General features: G+C 42.9%; 1 protein-coding gene across 1 annotated transcript in view; it reads left to right on the top strand.

Moving 5' to 3' along the window:
- Positions 1–27,784, top strand: part of LOC134601486 (uncharacterized) — a 46,129-nt gene that overhangs the window by 7,308 nt on the left and 11,037 nt on the right. Inside the window, exon 2 of the mRNA XM_063445986.1 lies at positions 25,825–25,957. Coding sequence (XP_063302056.1) covers positions 25,825–25,957 — 133 coding nt within the window. The remainder of the gene's footprint in view (positions 1–25,824; positions 25,958–27,784) is intronic.

The following is a 27,784-nucleotide window of genomic DNA, read 5'->3' as shown; positions in this document are numbered from 1 at the left end:
GTTAAGCTGATCTAGAATGCATACCGCCCAAGTGCCCTTTTATCGGAGAGACAGTCCTTATTTTGTGTCCACGTTATGGTGTCCCTCTTATGGACGTACTCGGAATATTTGAGGTTGACGAGAGAATAACTGACAGAAATTCATAATGAAGGCACGTAACTCCAGAATAAACGTGTTTCTATATTTAATTTTTTTTTTTTTTTCAAACATCACAAACATGTAAAATAAAGGAGACCATTTAACATTAAATTATAAATACTGTGAACTTATTATTATGATTATTATTATTACCGGCACTTATAAAGCGCCAACATATTCCACAGAGCTGTACAATTGAGAAAGAAAAATTAAAAAGCAACCCAATATAATAAACACAGAATAATACAAAAAGTAAACATTGTTCTTTGTGCCAATAAATTTAGAAAATGTATTGAAAGGAGTTGGACTAAATAAAATATTTGCAGATGCTTTCTTAATTACAGTTTCAATTACATAAATGATTATAAGCAAGACATTAAGCCACTTAAAATATCCTACAAGTTCCCGGACAGTGACCACACCACACCAATATTCAATGTTTGACTAATGTAACGCTTGAAAAAAAATGGGTAATTGAAGAATTTATCAAATGTTACTGTTTTGTTCTAACACATTCAGTTCTCTTGTTAATTCTTGAAAATTAATTTTAAAGAATAAAAGTGCCCTTTTTTCCCCCGAGCTGGGTATGGATACCGTAATAAATTAGAAATTATCTGCGGAATCTGCTCTTGGCAAATTCCATTCTCTTGTTTATGGCCTGATTTCAAACACAGTCCATAAAGTAACAAGTCCATCTCTCCAAACTGTGAACTAGGATGCAAACAGAACTGGAAACGATAGGCTGGATAGGCAAGTTGTCATTATAGCCGAGTTAATAAGGTTTCCGATTTACTATTTTGTTCTTAAATCTTGAACTCTGTCAGTTCTCCCCAAATCTTAGTTTAGTAAATAAACCCAATCAGGATATTAGAGGGTAGGAGGGTGCACAACTTGTTCCTCAATATCCTTATTCATTAAAGGGACACTGTAGGCACCAAGATCACTTCAGCTCATTGAAATGGTCTGGGTGCCAACTCCCATCACCCTTGACCCTGCAGTGGTAATTAGTGCTGTTTTTATAAACTGCAAGAATTACCTTTGAGGGTTAACTCCTCATCTAGTGGCTTTCTTTCAGACAGTCACTAGAGGGAATTTCCGCATTTGAAACGGACATTTGATCCGTTTTCTGACACTGGATGTCCTCACGCTCTGCATGAGGACCTCCAGCGTCAGATTTTCCCCATAGGAAAGCATCCCCTTTCCCTCTTTTGTTCTCTGGTTTATCCCACTGTGCCATTTACAAGGGATATTTTTCCAGCTGCATAGTATCACAGAATTTATTTAGAACTAGCATTACAAGCAGTTACAACTCTAGGTACAAAGACCCATACATGTTTTAAAGGGACAGTAACATCTGTGTGAAAGAGGATTTGTCCTATTTGTATAAATTGCTTTTTGAGGAAAAATGCACAAAAGGTGAGATATCCCCCAAAATTAATGTTGGCAGCAAGTTAGTCAAAATGTGTTTTAAGGGATTTATAGCCCAGATGAAATCATGGTAACTGCACTGGGTGATTTTACCATTTCAATGTTTCTAGTGTTTAACGTGTGGGTGTCTTTATCCCGCAGCAATAATTAAATAGTTCAAATTAGCTCCCCATCTCTTCTCCACATTCATCTAGTTGTTTTTTGGGGTTTTTTAAATGAATATAACATGTTGAAAAAGTTTTCCATAACTTCTTAAAATACTCAACATGTGAATAAAATCATGTAGGGAGTAATCTAGAGTTGTATTGAGATTTGAAAACTTTTTTTCCCCATCTAGATTCATAATGCTATTTTGAAATGTTTTTACCAGCTAATCTTGAAATTCTGGATTACGACTAAAATGATATATAGGAAAATGTCGCAATAACAAAATAACCCCTTCTCCTAATTAATGCCATTTATATCAGGGTGTTGGATTACCTGAAACCATGGTTGTCTGATATCAAGGCACAGTGCACCAACTTGACCCAAACCTTGTCTTTTGGTGCTAAAGTATTGTCCAACAAAACCATGTACTTTTTTTGGTGTTTTTTTTTATTTTTATATGAATGGGGGGCTACTGATTCGGCTTAGAGTGTCGGCTGACCGCTGTAACCAATCATTGGCGCCCTTTCTCGGCAAAACTCTGCAATTCCTGAAACTCAATTTTAGGAGCCGGGTGCCGCCTAAAGGAATGGCAGATGCAGTGCTGGAGGCAGGCTTTGGGGTTAGACCGTTCTCAAATGGTAGGGATTCCTGGAACTATAACAACTTCATTTAGATGTTATGGGTACTGGAGTACTCCTTTAATCTGACTATACAAATTCAAATTGACAAGCCTTGTTGCAAGTAGTGATAATTGCTTAGCCATGACAAAACATTTTTAATATATTCTTGTGACACAGAGTTGGGAGGGGTTTACGTATGCCCATTTGTATTTGTGTATTTGTGAGGGTCATGCTTCTGATCAGGTCAGAGATGAGACTGAAACAAAGGTTAATTTCAGGATCTTTATTTTTTATCTTAGACAGGATTTGTCTTGAAAATAATAAAAGCAGGATTTTTAGGAAGAGAAAATATAGAAAAGGGAAAAATAGAAGAGTTAATGTAGTTAAAAAGGTAAATATTGTGTACTAAGAAATTTAGATAATAAGCCCTATATGGGAGTAAACAGGTAGAAGGTAGAAACAGAACCTATGAGATTATAAGTATTGGATGTAGGAGTTAGAGTCCTTTAGGATAATTATAATCTTTAAGGCTGTTTGGAATCGGTGACAATTCAATATTGAATTCAAGTCCAATAATGTAGGATACAATTAGCATTTGCAGGTTAGGTCACCTCCAAGTGTATAGTTAAGAATTAGGTTTTCACCAAGTAGATTTTGTCCAAATGTATGGTTACTAAGCAGGTTTTCTCCAAATGTATTAGTAATATGTAGGCTTGGAAAGTAGCAGATTGAAAGAAATACTTCCAGGATATAACAGGATTCTGTAGTCTTGCCAGGATCAGAACACAACTACATTCAATGTCAAGGCAAATTGTGTGGCCTCTTATAGCAGGTTGAACTGATATGAGAGGCAGGTGATAGAAAGTTTGTTCAGACTAGTGGCTAAGGAGGCCACTAGTGGAGAAAATTGGAAAAAAATTTCAAGAAATTTAAATAAAAGAAACAAACATTTTCTGTCGTCAGGATAGGATCCTGACAGGGAGGTGTGAAAAAATTGGGACTAGCCCATATACTTATTACATCAAGCTTGCTGTGACAAACGTAATAAAATACATATAACCCAAGCATGTCAAGAAACATACAGGGAATTATAATAATAACAAATATCAAATCTAACATATTTATAAAGTGGTGGGGAAGACAATATTTAACACAAAACATATCTCCTGCATGCAGAATTAACAATATGCAAATCTACCTGAATATGCAAATTAACTAGCCTTTCTATTCAGGTAGTGCATATAGCTGTTGCTACCAACAGAGGGCGCTATACAGGCTCCATAGCCAAATCCACTTTGTTGGTAACAAGTATCTGCAGGACAGGAAAGCACACACAAAACAGTTAATATATAAATAAATACATTATAAACACCCTGCACCTATAATGGGCACAGGGTGACTTAGACATAGGAGCAATTTAGGAACCTTTGTAAAGTGTCCTTCTGCTCCCAGTGATGGTGACTACTGTCCCACACATCTCAAAAACAAGATGTAACCACACATTTTCAGTGTTTTATGTAAATTCTAAATAAGTGACAGTATCCCTTTAAACATAATGCAAGGAGAGCTTCAAGTCCTTGTTTAAAAGAGGGTTTGTTTGGTTTTTTTTTTAAATCAGCATTTCATGGAAAATGCAAGTTCATTTCTGGATTTTGATTTGGGCTAAAATATTCTCAAGCAGCAGTTTATCAGTCTCCAGTCCCAAAATGTCTAGTTCTTATCCTTAAAGGGACACTATAGTCACCAAAACAGCGTTAGTTTAATGAAGCAGTTTTGGTGTATAGATAATGCTCCAGCAGTCTCACTGCTCAATTCTCTGCCATTTAGGAGTTAAATCACTTTTGTTTCTGTTTATGCAGCCCTAGCCACACCTGTGTGACTCACACAGCCTGCATAGAAACAAAATGGTTTCATTTTCAATCAGATATAACTTATTTTAAAAGTCTTTATCTCCTGTTCTGTAAATTGAATTTTAATCATACACAGGGGCTTCTTCAGGGTCTAGCAAGCTTTTAGGCAGGAGGTAAGAGATTCTAAATTAAACAGAATTTGCAATAAAGGAAGTGTAAACATTAAATGACTCTTTGCAGGAAGTGTTTAGGAAGGCTGTGTAAGTTACATGCAGGGAGGTGTGACTAGGGCTGCATAAACAAAGTGATTTAACTCCTAGCCCCTCTGGAAGTCTCTCTACCAAGCTCCGGTCTGTCTCTTTTGTCACTCCCACAGTCCCTCTGTGCATCTCCCCCCCAAGCCATTGTCTGTCTCTTTTGGCCCTTTCCCAGGCCCTTGGTGGCTCTTTGCCTCCACCTTAGCCCCTCTGTGTGTCTCTTTCTACCCATAGCCCCATTTGTGTGTATCCTTCCCCAAGCACCTTATCTCTTTCGCTTCATGTGTCCCCCAGCCCCTCCATGCATATAATCTCTGCCACGTGTCTCATTTCCACAGCCGCCCATGTGTCTCAATTCGTCCTCCAGCCCCTCCATTTGTCTCATCCCCCTAGTCCAGTGATGGCGAACCTATGGCACGCGTGCCACAGGTGGCATGCCGGGCCCTCTCTGTGGGCATGCGGCCATAGGTTCACCATCAATGCAGAGCAGGAACCTGCCTGCCCAAAACGGCAGGCGCCTACCCTGCTTTCTTGTCGGAGGACCGGAAGCAGAGGGGAGGGATCGAGGAAGCAGCTCTCCTGTCCTCCCGCGATCTGTGTGGAGCATTGCTGCATGTAACCATGGCAACGCGCCACACAGCAGCGCGGGAGGACAGGAGAGCTGCAGGACCTGTCCTACATACTCACACACTGCATTCCACACCCTTACACACAAACACATACACTGCACCCCTCAATGCGTGTGTGTGTATTCAGCTGACTGTGTGTGTATTCAGCAGTGTTCTCAGCAGTGTGTGTGTGTGTGTGTGTATTTAGCGGACGGTATGTGTTTAGCAGTGTGTGTGTGTGTGTCGTGTGTGTATGTATTAAGCAGTCGGTGTGTGAATGTGTTCAGCAGTCGGTGTGTATGCATTGCATTTGTTGGAGATACTAATAAATATAAGCTTCATTTTATCTATTTATATCATTATTTAAAATTTGTATCATTGAACTCTCTGTTGTGTTCTTTTTTTAAAAACAAAATATGTTAATTAGTTCAGACAACTGTACGAGTTGTTTTTTCTAAACTTAAACCTCAGTATTCAGGTTTAAGTGCCGTGCTGGCACTTTGAGGAAAAAAAAGTTGGCAAGGTTCGCCATCATTGCCCTAGTCCAACCATGTGTCTCATTTCCTCTCTTCCCTCCCCTATGTGTTTTACCGCCAGTGCCAGTTTTGGCTGCAAATTTCAATTTAGTTATGGTCAGTCTTTTTACTAAAAATCCATATTGGTTTTAGCTGTATTTTATTGATCTGAATTGTTTTAGTCGACTAAAATCTGACTACAATTGTTAGTCGACAAAATGAACACTGCTCGCATAAGCTACTCCAGCCCAGTCATTTAAACAAGCTCTGATGTATGATGACTGGTCTGCTTTAAATAACCATATTTAAACAATTAAACTAAACTAAAATGTCTGGGGTATATCACTCGTTTCCAAACACGACATACTGTAAGAAAAAGAGTGTAAGCACAAACATTCCTAGATGCCTGACAGGGCCAAAGTTAGTTTGCTTTTTATTTTACTTTGCGTTATTTTGTTATTTCTATTTATTTTAAAATCTCTTTATTTATTGCATATTAAGTGGATGCTTGCATTATCCCTCGAAGAAGGCTCTGCTGCCTTTATATGCAATTCTGCAATGGCAATAGGCGATTATCAGTGAAATCAACTTGTTTATATTGGGGTTTCTTCAATAACTAATAAAAAGGACATTCACCACAATTACCAGAAAAGCAAACATTTTCAAAATGGCTGTGTTTCCAGTAAACCACTTTGGTCTAAAATATTAAAATTCACTTTGAAATTCTGGCAATTCACATTTTACTGGATAACCTTGGGTGGGTTGTGGTGAACCATCCACCGCCCGTTCTCACCCCTCCTATCCGTCTAGTTTCTAAGTTACCACGGAATTAGGGCCCTCAAATACTGCATTTATTGTTTTGTCTCTTGGATGTATTGTACCTTTTTCTTCTTACTTGCAACAGTTGTATCCATGGACAGCGCTGTAGAATGTGTTGGCGGTTTATATCAAGTATAATAATAAAAAAAAAAAAATTTGCAAAATTTAGGCTGAAATCATAGAGTTTAAAGATATCCTCTCCATCTTGTCAGGGTACCTGAGGCCTCTACCTCTAAGGGAGGTAGAGACTTGGTGGTGTATCCGTCCAGGCGAGCTGTCTCCTCCGTTCCTCGCGGTTCATCCAGTCACTTAAACACCGGCCGCGAGGAATCCACGTCCTTTTCTAGCAGGACGCTCAATACGTGACGTCATGACGCTAGCACGAGCAATCTGTCACTCAAGTGTCCGATATCCAATCGGTACTTTTCAGAGGCGTGATTTCCATCCAGAACCAGGGTATTTAAGCTTACTCCTTACTTCAGCTCATTGCCCTGTCGTGGTTCTAGCTTGTCTAGTCACTCAGTGCTCTGGTATTCTAGTTTGCTCTTTTGGTTTTGACTCGGCTCGTTGTACTACCCTGTTTCTCTGTTATCCCTTGACCCGGCTTGTCTCTCGCTTATCTGTCTTCTCGTTCCCTCGACCTCGGCTTGCCTCTGACTATTCTTTACTCTCGGTACGTTAGTCCGGCCATTCTAAGGCCCGGTATACGTACCTTTCCACTCTTTGTACTCTGCGTGTTGGATCCCTGTCCCGATCCTGACATTACGACAGGGCCAATGGATCCTGCAGGTACAAACAGTCAGCTTGGTTCTTCGGATCCCAGGTTTGACGCCATGGAACATAGGATGGATCAGATGGCTTTGGCACTACAGGCACTTTTGTCTCGTGCTAGTAATCCACCTGAGGAGACACGTACTCCTTCTATCTCTCCTGCAGTCTCAGGTCTAGAGGTAGCCACTGTAGGTGCTTCTTCCCGTATTACCCCACCAGTACGTTATGGCGGGTCACCGGAGAAGTGTCGTGGCTTTCTAAACCAGATTAGCATCCATTTCGAACTACAACCCCGCTCTTATCCTACAGATAGAGCAAAGGTTGGATTTATTATTACTCTGCTCATTGAAAAAGCTTTGAGATGGGCCAATCCTTTATGGGAGAATGATAATCCAATCGTCTATAATTATAATGCCTTTGTAGCTGCGTTTAGAAGAACTTTTGACCCTCCTGGCAGAAAGGTCAATGCAGCTAGATTAATGTTGCGCCTTAAACAGGACAATCGAACACTTGTGGATTATGCACTAGAGTTCAGATCCTTGGCGGCAGAAGTTAAGTGGAACGAACAGGCTTATATAGATGTGTTTCTGAATGGGTTATCAGATGTAATTCTTGACGAGGTCGCTACTAGAGAACTCCCTGAAAATTTGGAGGATTTAATTTCTTTTATATCTCGTATTGATGAACGCTTAAGAGAGAGGCAGAACACTCGAGATAGGACCCGTAGACCCTCCTTTAAACTAGCGCCTACCTTTCAAATCTCTGAGTTCGAAGACTTACGTATTCCTGAACCTATGCAGATAGGCAGTACTCATCTCACTGAAAGGGAGAGACAGTACAGGAGAAGGGAGGGTTTATGTATGTATTGTGGAGTCAGGGGTCATTTACGCCTTAATTGTCCCAATCGTTCGGGAAACGCTCGCACCTAAGTTCCTCTAGAGGACAGGCCTTGGGTGTTTCTACTTTGTCCTCTATTCACAACTACAAGGAGCTCAGGCTTGTGTTACCCGTTTCTTTAAAGTGGGAGAAGGGAGTAGTTAAGACTATGGCACTAATCGATTCTGGAGCTGCTGAGAGCTTTATAGATCAGGGTTTTGCTGCCAAGCATGCTATTCCATCCCAGTTAAAAGAGACACCTCTGGCTGTTGAGGCCATCGATGGTAGACCGTTACTTGAGCCTGTTATTTTTCATGAGACCATACCGATTAACTTGACTGTTGGCATCCTGCATAAAGAGGATATATCCTTGATGCTCATTTCTTCTCCGTCTATTCCCATAGTTCTGGGGTACTCCTGGCTGAGGAGACACAACCCTATTATTAATTGGGAATCAGGGGAGATAGTTTCATGGGGAGAGAATTGTCAAGAAAAATGCTTGCGGAAGGTCTTACCTCTTGGATTAACTAATACATCGAATACCTCTGACAATCCTACAGAGACACAAATTCCGCCTCAGTATCTAGATTTAAAGGCAGTATTTGACAAAAAGAAAGCCGATACCTTACCCCCACACAGGTCCTTTGATTGCAAAATTAACCTACTCCCTGGTACCATGCCTCCCAGAGGTCATGTATACCCATTATCTATAAAGGAGAACTCAGTCCTAGAGGAATATATTCACGAGAATTTAGACAAGGGATTCATCAGGAGGTCCTCCTCCCCTGCCGGGGCTGGATTTTTTTTTGTTAAAAAGAAAGATGGTTCTTTGAGGCCTTGTATTGATTATCGAGGCCTGAATAAGATAACCATTAAAAATGCCTACCCGATTCCCTTGATCACCGAACTCTTCGATCGTTTGAAGGGCTCTACAATTTTCACCAAGTTAGACCTCAGAGGGGCATATAACTTGGTGAGAATCCAGCAGGGACATGAGTGGATGACGGCATTCAATACTCGATATGGCCACTATGAATATACCGTCATGCCTTTTGGGTTATGCAATGCACCAGCAGTATTCCAAGATCTGATTAATGAGGTTCTTAGGGAATTTCAGCAAGAGTGCGTCATTGTATACCTAGATGATATACTCATTCATTCTAGTGACATTGAGATTCATCACAAACAAGTCAGGAGGGTTTTGCACAAGCTTCTCCAGCATGGCTTGTACTGCAAGTTGGAGAAATGTAGCTTTGATCAAACCCAGGTAACCTTTCTCGGCTATGTGATCTCTGGGGAGGGATTTAAGATGGATCCGGATAAGCTCCAATCCATTCTAGAGTGGCCTTTACCCACAGGTCTTAAAGCCATACAGAGATTTATTGGTTTTTCCAATTATTATAGGCGCTTTATTAAGGGCTATTCTTCCATTATTGCACCTATCACTAACATGACCAAACAGGGGGCTGACACTAAGAATTGGACTACTGAAGCTCTCCTTGCGTTCAAGACTCTCAAGGAGCTTTTCGCTTCCGCTCCAATTTTAGTTCACCCTGACACTTCTCTGCCATTTTTGCTCGAGGTAGACGCATCAGAGACTGGTTTAGGTGCTGTTCTATCTCAAAGGTTGGGTGTTGATAAACCATTACATCCATGTGGATTTTTCTCTAAAAAATTGACCGGTACTGAAAGCAGGTATGACATTGGTGACAGAGAATTACTAGCGGTTATCAAGGCTTTGAAAGAATGGAGACATTTATTGGAAGGTACATTACATCCTGTTACCATCCTGACAGACCACAAAAACTTGTCTTATATCGGAGAGGCCAAGCGTCTGTCCTCCAGGCAGGCTCGTTGGTCGTTGTTTCTTACCCATTTCAATTACGTTCTGACTTACAGACCTGGGTCAAAGAATTCTAAAGCCGATGCGCTATCTCGCCAATATGAACCCTCTGCTTCAGTTGAACCACTTTTGTCTTCCATTGTACCCAAATGCAATATTATTGCTAATACCAGTCTCAAAATTCATTCCCCGCTACTTGACCAGATCTTGAAGTCACAACATCTAGCTCCCGGAAACACTCCTGAAGGAAGAAACTTTGTTCCTCCTGAACTTCAACTGGAGCTCTTACAATGTTTTCATGAAAGTAAAATAGCTGGTCATCCTGGTATTCGCAAGACGTACTCTCTGATATCCAAGGATTTCTGGTGGCCTTCACTTCGTAAGGATATTGAGGAGTTCGTCGCAGCTTGTGAGACTTGTGCCAAGACTAAACTATCTCATGCATCCCCATGTGGCCTGTTACACCCCTTGGACATTCCTGAGAAACCTTGGTCCTGTTTGTCCATTGACTTTATCGTTGATTTGCCTGCTTCCAAAAGACAGACTGTTATTCTCACGGTGGTGGATAGATTTACCAAGATGGCCCATTTCGTGCCATTACCTAAACTTCCGACTTCCCCTGAATTGGCGGAGATTTTTGCGAGAGAAGTTTTTCGCTTACATGGGATTCCTTCAGAGATTGTTTCTGATAGAGGTTCTCAATTTGTCTCACGTTTCTGGAGATCCTTTTGTTCTCAAATGGGCATCAAATTGAACTTTTCCTCTGCCTATCACCCTCAGTCTAACGGAGCTGCTGAACGTACTAATCAAAAGATCGAACAGTATCTGCGTTGCTTTGTTTCCGAACACCAGGACGATTGGGTCGGTCTGATTCCTTGGGCGGAGTTCGCACACAATAACCTTGTTTGCGATTCAACTCGCTCTAGCCCTTTCTTCATGAACTATGGCTTTCATCCTTCGATTTTTCCTTCGGTTTCCTCTTCTCAGGGGATACCGTCGGTTGATGATCATGTCGCCAACCTGAAGAAATTATGGGATCAAACTCGACAAATTCTATTACATAGTTCCTCGCTGTTCAAGAAACACGCTGACAAACATAGAAGAGCGGCTCCTGTTTTTGTTCCTGGGGATAGGGTATGGTTGAGTACTAAGAATATTCGCCTAAAAGTTCCGTCCATGAAATTTGCTCCTCGTTACATAGGTCCTTACAGGGTTCTCACTCGTATCAATCCGGTTGCGTATCGCCTTGCTCTGCCACCTGCCTTACGCATTCCTAACTCTTTTCATGTCTCCTTGTTGAAACCCCTCATTTGCAACAAATTCTCCTCTAAGGTCTCCTCGCCTCGTCCTGTTCAGGTGGAGGGTCGGGAGGAGTACGAGGTCAGCTCCATCATTGACTCCAGAATTTCAAGGGGAAAATTGCAATATCTGGTCAACTGGAGGGGATATGGTCCTGAGGAGAGGAGTTGGGTACCTCAGGAGGACGTCCATGCTTCTCGCCTTCGCAGAGCATTTCACCTTCGCTTCCCATCTCGCCCCGGTTCATTCCGCCCGGTGGGCGTATCTGAGAGGGGGGGTACTGTCAGGGTACCTGAGGCCTCTACCTCTAAGGGAGGTAGAGACTTGGTGGTGTATCCGTCCAGGCGAGCTGTCTCCTCCGTTCCTCGCGGTTCATCCAGTCACTTAAACACCGGCCGCGAGGAATCCACGTCCTTTTCTAGCAGGACGCTCAATACGTGACGTCATGACGCTAGCACGAGCAATCTGTCACTCAAGTGTCCGATATCCAATCGGTACTTTTCAGAGGCGTGATTTCCATCCAGAACCAGGGTATTTAAGCTTACTCCTTACTTCAGCTCATTGCCCTGTCGTGGTTCTAGCTTGTCTAGTCACTCAGTGCTCTGGTATTCTAGTTTGCTCTTTTGGTTTTGACTCGGCTCGTTGTACTACCCTGTTTCTCTGTTATCCCTTGACCCGGCTTGTCTCTCGCTTATCTGTCTTCTCGTTCCCTCGACCTCGGCTTGCCTCTGACTATTCTTTACTCTCGGTACGTTAGTCCGGCCATTCTAAGGCCCGGTATACGTACCTTTCCACTCTTTGTACTCTGCGTGTTGGATCCCTGTCCCGATCCTGACACATCTTGACCAAAATTCGTATTTGTTTTTTTGTTCATCTCAAATATGTTGCATTAAAATGTGACAGACGGGCGGGGCCCGACCGCCGGCGGGATCAGACACGTTCTGTCTGAGCTCCCGCTCCGAGTTCCAAAAACCGGAGCAAATTGAAAGATAACCGCGACCAGCAACCCCTCCGACGTCCACACAGACCCCCAGCTACTGGGGTGAGCACGGATATCACATGGGAACCGGTCCGGTACTGACAGTAATCCCGGTCTGCAGAGGCACTATCCAGACCAGCGCACTAACCTGGGCTCAATCAGCCGCTCCGGCGGGGAACATCCCCCGTGCGCAACTCCACAAGATGGCCGCCGCCATGTGCATGAGCTGCCAGGGGGACAGTGCTGAAGCTTGCTCAAAAGAATGGAGGAATGCAACACAGCTAATGAGAACAGCACCCACTATTAGCCCACCTGCCTACCGCAGAGCAGTAAAGCTTATGGATACTGCAAATGGGGGCATTTAATACACCTGAACGCTGTCACGTCGCACCCTGACCGCGGAGAGCACTGAGATGGCGCAGCAGAGGGAACTCTCTCATGCTACACACAGACAGGTCACCTGCATACAGCGCAATCACCACGCACGAACCAGCCACGCAAGAGCCAGACAAAGGCGTTGTGGGGCCGGGTGGGAAGCTCTTGCAGACCGCCTATCGCAAAAGGGGACCCCAACATACCGCAATCACTATGGACGAAACACCTGCCGGCATCATCCGCCAACCGCACAGCCAGCACCGTCGGAACAGACCTGAAGGGCAGAGATACTCAGCCACCAGGTACACACCTCGCAAACACCAGCTCCTTGCAACAGCCAGACCAGAGAGGCCACAGCACACAAGCACCACCAGGTACAAGACTCATCCCCGGCTGCTGAAGCGGACTCCTGCCACCAGGCTGCGGGCCTTAAAATCTGGAGTTGGCTGAGTGCCTGATATAAAATGGCTAACAGTGTCCAACAACTACGTTAAGTTCCACTGGGACACATGTTTCCTTTGACTGCACTGCGGTCAAGTCTAATTTTTGTCTGCCGCGGACTCTTTACTGCAGCTGAACATGGTTTGCACTGGTCTCCTACGTTTTTCAGTTTACTGATCTTTGCCTATTTTCATTCTGTTTTATTTAAGCCTCATTAACATGTATAGTATAACCTCATTAACATGTATCCTATAACCTCATTACCATGTGCAGTTCCAAGGCAAGTCAAACGTGTTAATACAGCAAACAATGTGTCCCAGCAGCACTTGTTCATTGGCAGACAGAGTACCTACCCACACCACACCTAGCTAAGGAATATAGCAAAGTCATGAAGCGCACATAGCCTCAATATCTATTGTATAAACACTACTGTACAAGCCATGTTCTTCATGTCCTTTGTCACTCCTCTGTCTACCCCTTCTTACCACACAGGCTAAGCCAGTTTACTCACACTAACAGAGGAATCTGCTGACGAAAAGCTGCTTTCCCTATAAGAAAAGTGATTCCTAAAGCGTTTTTCTTTAACCTCGGTGCAAATCGTTAGACGTGAATGTATTGCATGACTTACTCTATATCTAAAAATGTGCAAAAACCTGAATGTCACAACTGTGTAACGTTGTCATGTCACCAATCTTGCATATGCTATTGTGGCACTGTGGGATGCTTATGTTCACTTAAGCACACAAAAATAAAGAATTTATAAAAAAAATGTGACAGACATTTGTAAACTCACCACAATTCACTTTTTAGTATAAAAAGGAAAAAAAAATCCCTTCGAAGAGCAGCTATATAAAGCCAATCAACTGATATAGATGAGTTTTTCTAATGACAACATCATAATGTAATTTATAGTTATATGATCTGTACTTTCACTTATTTTCATTTTACAGATAGCAACAGAAACTACAGATGAAAGGTATTTACAGCTCAAACCTGTGAGGGCTAGTCAGCACGGAATCTCACATTCCTACAGTCAGCATGGGGCATGTTCACTAAACAGCAAATTGTGGAGAATCTTAAACTAGTTTTCAAAAAAATAGACTGTGACTTTAAATCTAAAAGAAATTTACCATCACATATTTACTCAAAACTTTGTTACTTTAGCCTTAAATTTTGCTAATCTCCCCTCACCATTTGTTTGATGTTTAGGGAGACTGTGCAAAAAAAGTCCATAAATTAGAAAAAATGAGATTTCACATATACAACACCAACATGCACATCAGAGAAGTGGAGTCACATGGGAAGTTTTATTCCTAAACCTGTAATTGTCAGGAACTGGCATGGGAATTATAATTCATTTTTAGTCCAAATAGCCATATTGGAATAATATTGAAAAAAATCTCCAATCCCATATGTTTCCATCTCAGATTTTTTTTTGTTTAAATATTGAAATTTGCTTTAAAATTCATGATTAAGTGAATAGCCCTACCATAGTTTAGTTATCCACTTAATTCCAAACTTTAGCAAGTTAAATCTGATTGGAGAAAATCAGGCTAAAATATTTTTATTTGGAAGAATTCTCAATTTCAGCTATAGTTACAGCTTGGCTATCTTGGACTCACGGGGTTATTCACTCAAGTTAGAATTCAAGGGGAATTTTAAATTCAAGGTCGAAATAGCCGAAAGTAGAGAAATTCTCTAAGTAACTTGTGCTTTCTATTCAGCTACTGTGACTTTAAATCTAATATTCCCTTTGATTTCTCTCTTTAGCAAACAACCCTGTAAGTATGTATAATTGGTATTTAATTTGCTAAAATGTAGACGTTAGTGAATAATAAATAATAATGAAGGCTACTTATTTAACACATATCCATAGCAAATAGTTCATCGTTTAAATTCATCACATTAATGTTATTTAAAACAAATATTTTAAAAACTGCCATTAATACACATATGCTTTATATAACAAATATTGAAGAAACACACACGTACACCCCGTGTTCGGTTAATACAGCTGTGATTAATCAAGATGTCGCTTCCATCTCAAAAGCATCCGCCCCTATTTAACCCCGGATGCGGCTAAGGTGCTGGTCCAGGCTGTTGTTCTCTCTCGCCTTGACTACTGCAATACCCTTCTCAGTGGTCTTACGTGTTCCCAGATTGCACCACTGCAGTCTAAAATGAATGTGGCGGCAAGGCTCATTTTCCTGTCTACTCGCACCTCCTACGCCTCCCCCTCTGTCAGACCCTGCATTGGCTTCCAGTTAGATATAGGGCTCAATTTAAAATTCTGGTGCTGGCTTACAAGTGCCTACATAATGCTGCCCCAACCTACCTATCCTCCCTAATACCGAAGTCTCCACTCATTCAAAAAATCATTGAAAACACTTCTTTAAGAAAGCCTATCAATTAAACTGGTTTTTATCCCCCACCCTCCATGACTCCTCTCCTGCAACTGTCAAAAAAATTACCTACTAAGCCCTCAGTGAATACTTTTCTAACAACCTACTTAGTACCCCTACTTTTACCCTTTGTGTCACTATACCCCACTCCCTCTAGAATGTAAGCTCATTGAGCAGGGCATTGTAGCCAGACAACTGTTCCTGTACGTCCAATTGTCTGGTTACAATTACATGTCTGTTAGTCCACCCATTGTACAACGCTACGGAATCTGATGGCGCTATATAAACAATAAAAGAATAATTGGTTAACATGAGAATTGTCATGATTTCAAAATGCGTTTTAAATTTAAGGCCAAAATAGCCAATCCTGGTGGATAAAAATTTTGAAATTTAGTTTCAATTCACTTTGAATTCCTGACAGTTCTCACCATGTGAGTGAGTATGGAAGACAGGTTTTGTGCCGTATACAGTATCAGATTTCATTTCCCTATTTATTAACTGCATTGAGCACCGAGCATACCTCCCAAGTGTCCCCCTCCAGAAAAGTCAGTCTGTACTTCTGGCGTAAATCCAGCTGTTCCTGCTTTCACTCCTAATAGCCCCACTTTTCTAGGAGCTAAATATTGTTGGTGTGTCTGAGTGTATAACAGAGCTTCACAGCATTAAAGGGACTCTCCAGTGCCAGGAAAACAATCGTTTTTCCTGGCACTGCAGGCAGGGCCGCCATCAGAAATTGTGGGGCCCCTAACACAGCTCAAGGTCTGGGCCCCCTTGTGCCCGCCTCCAAGCCCCGCCTCCAAATCCCGCCCACAGGAATACACACACAGACACACACACAGAAAGATACACACATACTAACAGACACAAATACTGAAACAGACATACACACAGACACATACACAGATACACGCAAACACACTGACGTACATACATACTCACATACGACACACACACATACAGACATACAGACATATTGACAAACAGACATACAAACAAACTGACATACAGACATACATACACATAAATACATACATACATAATGGATACATAATGGTATACATACACATACCTACTGATATACATACATTCACACACACAGATATATATACATACACAGATACATACAGACATACTGACATACACACAGACATATATATACATACACACACAGACCTACAGACATATATACATACTGACAAACACACACACATACACACATACATACTGACATACACACACAGACATACATACTGACATAAACACAGACATACATACACAGACAGACATACATACTGACATACAGACAGACATACATACACAGACAGACATACATACTGACATACACATACAGACATACATACTGACATACACAGACAGACATACTGACACACACACAGACATATACATACACAGACAGACATACATACTGACACACACAGACAGACATACATACTGACATATTGACACACAGACAGACATACATACTGACACACAGACAGACATATATACTGACATACATACACAGACAGACATACATACTGACACAGACAGACATACATACTGACATACAGACAGACATATTGACATACTGACACACATACTGACATACACACACAGACATACACACAAACAGACATACATAATTGCAGACACATACATACACACACACACACCTCATTTATCAGCCACCCTCCTCTTACCTTTAAGTTGCAGGAGGGTGGCTGGGGATGATGGTTGTGGATGCCTCTGCCCTCTGGTGTCCTCTCCTCCGCTCTCCTTCTGTTCTGCCTCTCCCCCTGCGCGGAGTAAGCTGGGAGGAAGTGACTGGCCGTCACTTCCTCCCAGCAGCCCTTGCGGTGTAGCCGCAATTTTTCTTTTAAAGGGGCCCGGTCGCGCAATTACCCGGCCGCAGCGCTGACCGGGCCCCTGAAGATATAGGGCCCATCAGGTGGCTCTTAATGCTTGGGCCACCTGATGGGCCCTTGTGCAGATGCACCTGCGGTAGTTTTGCTGCTCCACGTGGGGCCCGGGCGGCCGGGCCCCCCAGGGCCGCCGGGCCCGTGACAAGTATTATTGGTTTGGGTGATTTGTGGGGGTGGAGGTGGGGGCAGATTAGTTCATAAATATCCCCCCTCCCTTCTTACCTTATGTAGGGAGGGGGGGATCCTTCCTTGCTGCCTTCTCTGGTGGTCCAATGGAGGTGGGGGCAGATCAGTTAATATCTCCCCTCCCTTCTTACCTTATGCCTGGGAGGGGGGATTCTTGTTCCTGCTGTCATCCTTCCCGTGTGGTCCAGTGGAGAGTGAACTCTAGCCTGCGGGGCTAGGGTTCACTCTCGTGAGATCTCAGCATTGCCGCGGCAACGCTCAGATCTCGCGAGAGGAACCCGGCAGAGCTGCTGGCAAGAGCTCCCCGGGTCCTCTCCTGCCTCCCTTACTGCCTGTGGGGCGGTGGAGAGGGAGGCTTAGAGCAGAGCCGGTCTCAATCCATAGGCGAGCCGCGGGTATTAGGGTGTGCCCAGGCACACCCGGCACACCCCGTGCGCATGCCTACCCAGGCACGAACAGGGAATGGGAGGGTTACAACTGAAATATCAGACAGGAATTATTCACTAAACTGTGAATTAAAGTGACCTAGTCAGAGAAGGATTAAGATCTTGCAGGGCCAAAACCATTAGGTCATTATTCACAAAGGGATGGCTAATGGGGTCATTCATACAAATTCATAGTCTTAAGGTCCCTGTGTAACTCCTGGCCAATAGTCAGGCAGGTGTCTAGGGTCACCTCGGCAGGAAGTGGACAACAAACTGTGAAACGAAGGACCAACCACCTCCGTCTCCAATTTTACTAAAGTCAACACGGTACTATTTTGACCTAAATGTTTCACTTCAGTATACAATGCACAATAATGCGCAGCTTTGGTAACATATTAAACACAGCATTGCACACACATTACTCATACATAACAGACTCTGCCAAAACACTACCAACCATCGAAAAGAGACTTGCCCTTGGTTAAACATTACATTGCTGTCTGTACTTGAGTCTGTGACATACAAGTAAAAAAAACCCACACAGCGTTTCACATGAGAATTATGCCCTGGAGAATTAGTTTAAGAATGACAAGCATTCTTCTCTGTAATCATTCTTTGTGATGTGGGTAGGTAATGCTGGCAAATTAGCTTGCAATTAACACATTACCTACCCACATGTGTTAGCTCAATATTAGCGTTAATTAGGTCAAAATCTAAGCACAGTGAAGTTATTAATTAAACTTGAATGGTGGAGGACTGATAAATGATCTACAAATCTTAGGCCAAAATAGTCGAGCAGGAAAAACAGATGTTTGAGGGTTTTTTTGACACTCTGCTAGTTTGGTCTAAGATTTGCATGGCCCCTATAGTTCCCAGTTTCATGTATTTTCCTCAATGTAACTGTAACGGACCGTTTCACTTACAAGAGGATAAAACCCAGTTTAGGCGATAATCCCCTTTCTAGATGCACAGGCAGCTACTGCAAACACCATTCTCCCGACTGGAACCACACGAACACTGGAACAGCTGAACAAGAAAAGCAGACATCGGCTTACACTCTTGGCAGTCAGCATACAATCCCATTCCCCCAAAGACCGAGACGACACATCGCTTTGAGGGTTAAGCAAGAACTCTGGACTGGCTCATCCAGCCTGGCTTTTATTTCCAACTCACACATACAGGCCACACCCAGGGGGAGGCATAAAAGAACCAATGACATAGATGTTACCTCCCACACATCCCCTCCCCTTAGTGTGACACATAATCCCATTATGCATACAGAGTAAAATATACTTTTACACAACTTTCATAACTTTAAAACCATACATCACATTCACATAAAAATACATATCCACAATCAATCCATTCAGGGGAACAACATATTAAAAAATGGCATGAATCCGACCAGGGGTTCAAAAGTTACTAAAAGTATCTTTTGGGCCCTGGCTTGCAGCATGGCACAATCTGGCTCAAACAGAAGTAAAACATCCCCCACAATGCATCCCGGCTTCCTCCCTTCTGCCCTGGAGATAATTGGAGAAGTAATCCAATTATCTAGGACTAGAGTCAGACTCCATTAACCACATGGTTGCAAAAAGACAGTAAAAGACATAAAATTACATACTGATACATTTAACACATAAAACACACATTTCTACATATCCCCAGTTTAACTGAACACATAAAAACCTACATAATATTTAAGACAGTATTACTGTGATATGTTACAAAGTCTTAAAGGGACATTAGTCCCAAAAGTCCCAATATGTCCATCGCTGATTTTAAAGGGCCAGTAGCAGCAATATAAATTATTACATGCCCAAATATAGTGTTTATAGAGCAATATGTCCATGGGCCGTAGTCGCAGGGCAGGAGGCTAGCAACCAGGCTTCTCCAGTTCACAGTGGCGAAGTTGGTTTCGCCACAATTCTCCCCTTTACCAATTAGACTAACAGGGTATCTGACCTCCTGCCGGTCAGTGCCCTGGTTAGTCCAGCAACCCACCCACAAAACAGAAATAGTAGAGCAGCCCACCCACAATAAATAGTTACTACACCTGGGTGAGGGAAGATCTTGTCCGGGTTCAGGTGCCTCACCACGGCTGTGTGGGGGGCTGGTAGGCTGCCTTGGTGGGTTGCTGAGGGGGCAGAGACCAGCGGTACTCTGTCCTGTTGCCAGCACTACCACGGGAGTAGTCTGGTTGGAGCCTGGTTGCTGGAGACCGACTGTCTCCCCTTTGGATATATCGCTCTGTGGCTGGGGAACAGGACCGACCGTCCCTACCCCTGGTGCTGTAAGTGCAGAGACTACGGTCCCATCTGCACAGCTGTGGGGCTTAACATCTCCCCTTGGTGGGTTAGGCTGCCGCTGGAGAGAGGGTGTAACAAGCTCCTCTCTCTGGATGGTAAACTGCCGCTGGGGAGAGGGGTTAGCAGGCTCCTCTCCCTGGCACTCTCTCTGCTGGTGGAAAGGGGAACCAGCTGTCTCCCCTTTCATTCTCTGGTCCGGCTGCTGGGGTGCGAGACTGACTGTCTCTGCTCCCTGCAGGACACACTGCCGCTGGGGAGGATGTACGACACCATCAGCTCCCTGGGGTACACACTGCCGCTGGGGAGGGAGGACGCTGTTCTCCTCTCCCTTCACTTCACACTGCCTTCTTGGCATATCACTTTGCTGCTGGGGGGCAGGAACAACTACCTCTGCCCCCTGTAGCTCAGCCTGCCGCTGGGGAGGAAGGACTGCACCTTCGGCTCCCTGGGGTACACACTGCCGCTGGGGAGGATGGACGACACCATCAGCTCCCTGGGTTACACACTGCCGCTGGGGAGGAAGGACTGCACCTTCGGCTCCCTGGGACACACACGGCCGCTGGGGAGGATGGACGACACCATCAGCTCCCTGGGGTACACACTGCCGCTGGGGAGGGAGGACGATGCTCTCCTCTCCCTTCACTTCACACTGCCTTCTTGGCATATCACTTTGCTGCTGGGGGGCAGGAACAACTACCTCTGCCCCCTGTAACTCAGCCTGCCGCTGGGGAGGAAGGACTGCACCTTCGGCTCCCTGGGACACACACGGCCGCTGGGGAGGATGGACGACACCATCAGCTCCCTGGGGTACACACTGCCGCTGGGGAGGGAGGACGATGCTCTCCTCTCCCTTCACTTCACACTGCCTTCTTGGCATATCACTTTGCTGCTGGGGGGCAGGAACAACTACCTCTGCCCCCTGTAACTCAGCCTGCCGCTGGGGAGGAAGGACTGCACCTTCGGCTCCCTGGGACACACACGGCCGCTGGGGAGGATGGACGACACCATCAGCTCCCTGGGGTACACACTGCCGCTGGGGAGGGAGGACGCTGCTCTCCTCTCCCTTCACTTCACACTGCCTTCTTGGCATATCACTTTGCTGCTGGGGGGCAGGAACAACTACCTCTGCCCCCTGTAACTCAGCCTGCCGCTGGGGAGGAAGGACTGCACCTTCGGCTCCCTGGGACACACACGGCCGCTGGGGAGGATGGACGACACCATCAGCTCCCTGGGGTACACACTGCCGCTGGGGAGGGAGGACGCTGCTCTCCTCTCCCTTCACTTCACACTGCCTTCTTGGCATATCACTTTGCTGCTGGGGGGCAGGAACAACTACCTCTGCCCCCTGTAACTCAGCCTGCCGCTGGGGAGGATGGACGACACCATCAGCTCCCTGGGGTACACACTGCCGTTGGGGATCTGGGCCGACTACCCAGCATCCCTGTAGGGCCGGTAGAGAGACCTCGGTCCCATCTCCACCTGCCTGCTGGGGGCCTTTCCAGTACCACTCCATGCAGTCCTCTACTTTGGGTTTCTCTGGTTTGTGTTGGAGGAGGATATCGGCTACCTCATCTTCTTGACCACGACTCACCATTAACAGGATGAAATCGTGCTCGAGATCACGTGACCTCTGGTTCTCTTCAAGCAGTTGCTGTATAGCTGCATCAACAATCACCTTCAGGGGATTCGGGCCATATTTGGCTATTCTCCTCATTACCTCAGTAGCAAACTCTACGCCTTCATATCGATAGAACATGACTGCTGGTGGGGACGCTGTACGAGTACTGGCGTTGCCCTTACTTTGTAATCCAGGAATGGTGTTGTCTGTAGCTGTCCCTCTGGTTGTAGGAACGATCCCGCCGCTTGCCACCAATTGTAACGGACCGTTTCACTTACAAGAGGATAAAACCCAGTTTAGGCGATAATCCCCTTTCTAGATGCACAGGCAGCTACTGCAAACACCATTCTCCCGACTGGAACCACACGAACACTGGAACAGCTGAACAAGAAAAGCAGACATCGGCTTACACTCTTGGCAGTCAGCATACAATCCCATTCCCCCAAAGACCGAGACGACACATCGCTTTGAGGGTTAAGCAAGAACTCTGGACTGGCTCATCCAGCCTGGCTTTTATTTCCAACTCACACATACAGGCCACACCCAGGGGGAGGCATAAAAGAACCAATGACATAGATGTTACCTCCCACACATCCCCTCCCCTTAGTGTGACACATAATCCCATTATGCATACAGAGTAAAATATACTTTTACACAACTTTCATAACTTTAAAACCATACATCACATTCACATAAAAATACATATCCACAATCAATCCATATTAAAAAATGGCATGAATCCGACCAGGGGTTCAAAAGTTACTAAAAGTATCTTTTGGGCCCTGGCTTGCAGCATGGCACAATCTGGCTCAAACAGAAGTAAAACATCCCCCACAATGCATCCCGGCTTCCTCCCTTCTGCCCTGGAGATAATTGGAGAAGTAATCCAATTATCTAGGACTAGAGTCAGACTCCATTAACCACATGGTTGCAAAAAGACAGTAAAAGACATAAAATTACATACTGATACATTTAACACATAAAACACACATTTCTACATATCCCCAGTTTAACTGAACACATAAAAACCTACATAATATTTAAGACAGTATTACTGTGATATGTTACAAAGTCTTAAAGGGACATTAGTCCCAAAAGTCCCAATATGTCCATCGCTGATTTTAAAGGGCCAGTAGCAGCAATATAAATTATTACATGCCCAAATATAGTGTTTATAGAGCAATATGTCCATGGGCCGTAGTCGCAGGGCAGGAGGCTAGCAACCAGGCTTCTCCAGTTCACAGTGGCGAAGTTGGTTTCGCCACAGTAACTAAAAAAATAAAGACTTATGGAAACTTATGTTCCACCATTTACTGACTATATCTACTAAAACAATCACTTCTGGGCAAGTTACACGTGTTTCTTAAATGTTCTCGTATAGGTTCTCAGATTTATTTACTAAAGTGAATTTCAAATTTAAGATCAAAAAAGCCAAACTGTAAGATTTTTCTAAATCATAGCTTTTACTTCGGCTACTCTGGCCTGGCTTTGAATTCTCACTATATTAAATAAATCCGTATAGGTCATACTATATCCAGTGATATCTTAGCCAATCTCTGATCTCTGCAGAGCTGCAGAAGCTGGAACGCGACCCTGATATTCATTTATTGGCTGAAAGTGTCATCTGACCGCTCTCAGCCAATGAAGTGGCTGTGCATTAAAATTTGCACAGAACTCACATTAGCTGTCCCAGAACAAGATTTCCAGGTTCTCCGATGACTCCCCATGGTGGTTCCATCAGTGGAGTTACACGTCTAGCATCATGACCACTTCAAATCACTGAATAAAATCACTGTGCTTGAAGTAACCCTTTAATGACTTGCATTCCATTTGTGGCTGTACTATACATACATTAGCAGCTTCCATTAATTCCTGTAAAATAAAGTGCATATTCTGAGTTTATAGTTATGCATTCACTTTCTTTATAATAGCCTATTAGTGATGTCCCGAACAGTTCGCCGGGAACCGTTCGCCGGCGAACATAGTGTGTCTGCGGTTGCGAACACGCGCGATGTTCGGTCCGCCCCCTATTCGTCATGGAGGTGGAAGGGTCGGGGAGGGTCTGCTGCTGATTGGCTGGAATGTGTCTGCTGACTGTGAGGTACAGGGTCAAAGTTTACTCAATGATGACGAATAGGGGGCGGACCGAACATTGCGCGTGTTCTCGACCGCGAACACGCTATGTTCGCCGGCGAACGGTTCCCAGCGAACTGTTCGGGACATCACTATAGCCTACCTTACAAAACTAGATTATTTCAAGGGATACCAGAGACCAGGTAAAGTAGTAGAAAATAATTTAACAGTATGCCATGCTTTACATTTTTGTATGTGCCAAAAAACAATAGGTGATCTTGGTGCCTGGAGTCTGTATGTGCAGTGTTTCACTGTGTGTTATAAGCTAGACTTCAGTTTTATATACTCCACCCATTGTACAGCGTTACGGATATATAATAATAATAATAATAATTATAATAATAACATAGTCACCATTTAGGTAACTCATTATTGAATGCCTACAGATGTCATTATTGAATGCCTACAGATGTCATTATTGAATGCCTACAGATGTCATTATTGAATGCCTACAGATAATAAGCCTTGCATCCAAAACACGAGTTCAAATTTGTTATAAATTCCTTTGAATGTGTGTATTATCATCAGCGTAATACCATGTTCTAGATGTGAAGTGGTGAAAATTGAAGTGCTCGGCAGAGGTTAAGTGTAGAATGTGCGATTTGTTCATTGTTTTTACCGTTGAATTTGTAAAGCTATGGAATGTAGTTTCAACTTAAGTAGACGGACTCAATATTTTGCAAACAATGATTAGGTGATTTCTGGCATTGTGGCGGTTGCTGCTACAGTTGAGAAGGATTTTTTTTTCTTTAAACTGATGACCTGATAACATTGACTAACAAGATTTTTATTTTTTTACTAAAGTTTGAATTCAAAGTGAATTGAAAGTGAATTATAAATTTAACACCAGAGTAGCAGCAATGAAAGCATGGTTGACTAAAATAATTTTTCCAGTTCTGCTGTTTTGATCTCATACTTGAAATTCACTTGTAATTTCACAATTTATAATTTTCGTGAATAACCAGCAAAGATTCCGTAAACAATGGAAGTTCCCAAAAAAACATCACTTTACAAAAGGGGGGGAAAACGATCACAGAAAAAAAAAAATATTAATCTAATTTATATGGAATTAGAGATATTGTAGTGATATTTTATTTGTATTTTTTTCCATTTATGTTTTGGATTGAGGCATAAAATATAACACACTCTAATAAGGCCATGTGTACAGAACAACAATATGTCACAGGTAACGCATTGCAAAATATATTGCTTGCAAATGGACACCGCCTCACTTATATTGTGTAAGCTGTCGAGTCAAGTGTCTCAAAAGCAATAAACTATTCCTGGTATTATTGACTTACCTTATGAGAGGGAGTTTAAATGCACCTGGTAATACATTAGACTCATAGATCCCAGGTCAACTAGCCATAAGTCTCTTACAGTAGGCCACGGGAATTTGCCAGTGGGAACCGTGATATCCCCTGCTGGTCCAAAAGGTGGTGGGAACAAGGCCCAATGACAAGCTATCTCCAAACCATGGCAGAGGATCAACCGCCTCAAATATGTCCGCAGGCTACAGAGAAGTCTAGCATGGGCAATGTTTGCTAAATCTAGCAAAATGCTGACCAAACACTTGTATAGTATATTTATTAGAAGAATTGTGAGTTTTTTTGCCAATAATAAAATGGTTTTGTTGATTATTGGGCTTAGTGAGAGGTTTTCCCTGAGGGGCTCCAGACACATGTGGCTCTCTCGCTTGCCTGTCAAGCTCTGCCCCCTGTGTTGAAATTTTTTTGTTACTATTTTGACAATAAAATATTTACTCATTCACGATGCAGTCATGTAGCTTTTGAGCACATTGACGATATTGTATACCTTCCGACTAATTGGTTTTTTTTTTCTCATTGGTGATGTCTTCTTCAGGTTCCTCACAGTATGGTGTCAATCATGGAAGATGTCCCCCGAGAGAACTACCTTGCCCAAACGGAATAAATTTTCTAAAATATGTCAAAAATGTGCAACATTATGAATACTGTCCAGACAACATTTTGCTTAAGTACGGATCTTACCCTGTAGTATTTACTTATAACGTAACTAAACCAAGACAAATTGGGTGGAATAGCACAAGAAAGTGTCAAGTGTCATATATCCATGTAGATTAATTTATTATAGATACATTAATACATGAAAAATTGAAACACTCACAAATAAAAACCAACAGTGTAAAAAGATCAAGTAATTAAATCCATATAATATTACCCAAAAGTGTCCAACTCAATGATATGGATCCTAAGAATAAGCACAAAGGTAATGTAAAATAAAAGATCCAATCAGATTATTAATCCCAGTTAGATGTGCAGGATATAATCGAGTAGATAAAAGTCACATACCCACCGTATAATGAGCTGAGTAATAATAAATCACTGTATAACGAGCAGAGTAATAATAAGCCAGTACCTCTCTTAGTATATCAGTAATCGCTGGATAGCATTAAGTATTTTTCAGATGAAAATGAGCTAGCTTTGTATCTTATGTTGCTGGAATTAAGTTGGGCTTATCTTACCTGGTGTAACAATGCCTATATCGGACTCCACCAAAAATAAATAATAAACACCTTCTCATTAATGGAAATCCAGAATCACTCCGGTATTGTTACTACACAGCAATCAGGTCACGGAGAGCAAGTATGTAACCTTGAATCATACAACACTTTAGTAGAAAGTCCGTAATGCAAGCAAAGAAGGAGAGCGGCCAGCAATTCCCTGTAGTCAACCGCCCCAGAAGTGATCCACCCGCAGCAGAAGTAAAGTTGAATTGAGCAGGTGGTCAGGTGGTCAGCTGTAGTAGAACAGTGATGAAGTAGAAGTCGTAAAAAATTTCCGGAAATGTCAAATGAAAGGTTATGAGTCAAACAATGCAGGAGAACCAACAAAGTCTGCACCTAGAATGAGGCTAAGTTACATCGGGCACTAAACTTAGCAAGATAGAAACAAGAATAATAATAATTGAAGTTAAATCTATATAAATTATATCTAAAAGAAAGACAAAGTGCAAAAGTCTATGCGTTTCATCTGTTACCCGGACTTTATCAAGATTGAATATTCATGAAGGGATGGTGCAGTGATTATATAAGAGTTCAGAGAAGGGCTACTAAACTGGTTCATGGATTGCAGGATAAAACTTACCAGGAAAGGTTAAAGGATCTTAACATGTATAGCTTGGAGGAAAGACGAGACAGTGGGGATATGATAGAAACATTTAAATACATAAAGGGAATAAACACAGTAAAGGAGGAGACTATATTTAAAAGAAGACAAACCACCACAAGAAGAGGACATAGTCTTAAATTAGAGGGGCAAAGGTTTAAAAATAATATCAGGAAGTATTACTTTACTGAGAGGGTAGTGGATGCATGGAATAGCCTTCCAGTTGAAGTGGTAGAGGTTAACACAGTAAAGGAGTTTAAGCATGCGTGGGATAGGCATAAGGCTATCCTAACTATAAGATAAGGCCAGGGACTAATGAAAGTATTTAGAAAATTGGGCAAACTAGATGGGCCGAATGGTTCTTGTCTGCCGTCATATTCTATATAGCCTCAGATTAAGTCAATACAAATTAGAAACATATGTGTAGGAGATTAATCTATTAGCAAATTTAACAAGCAGAAAGGTAAATCCCCTGAAAGGGCTCTAATCCTCTCCAAAAATTGCAATCACGGCGGCATCCCTCCTGGATAAACCATGCACTCTCAATAAACACAGTAAATTATAATAATAATGAAACCAGAATAAACAACATTGCATAAATACATAAAAAGGGTCCTTGACACTTGACACAAATAGCAGTATTTCAAAATGCATGTAAATAAATGTATATAACAATA

This window comes from Pelobates fuscus, chromosome 3 (assembly GCF_036172605.1).
Source record: "Pelobates fuscus isolate aPelFus1 chromosome 3, aPelFus1.pri, whole genome shotgun sequence".
Taxonomy (NCBI): Eukaryota; Metazoa; Chordata; class Amphibia; order Anura; family Pelobatidae; genus Pelobates; species Pelobates fuscus.
The sequence above is the reverse complement of the archived record's forward strand: the minus strand, read 5'-3'. Positions and strand labels throughout refer to the sequence as shown.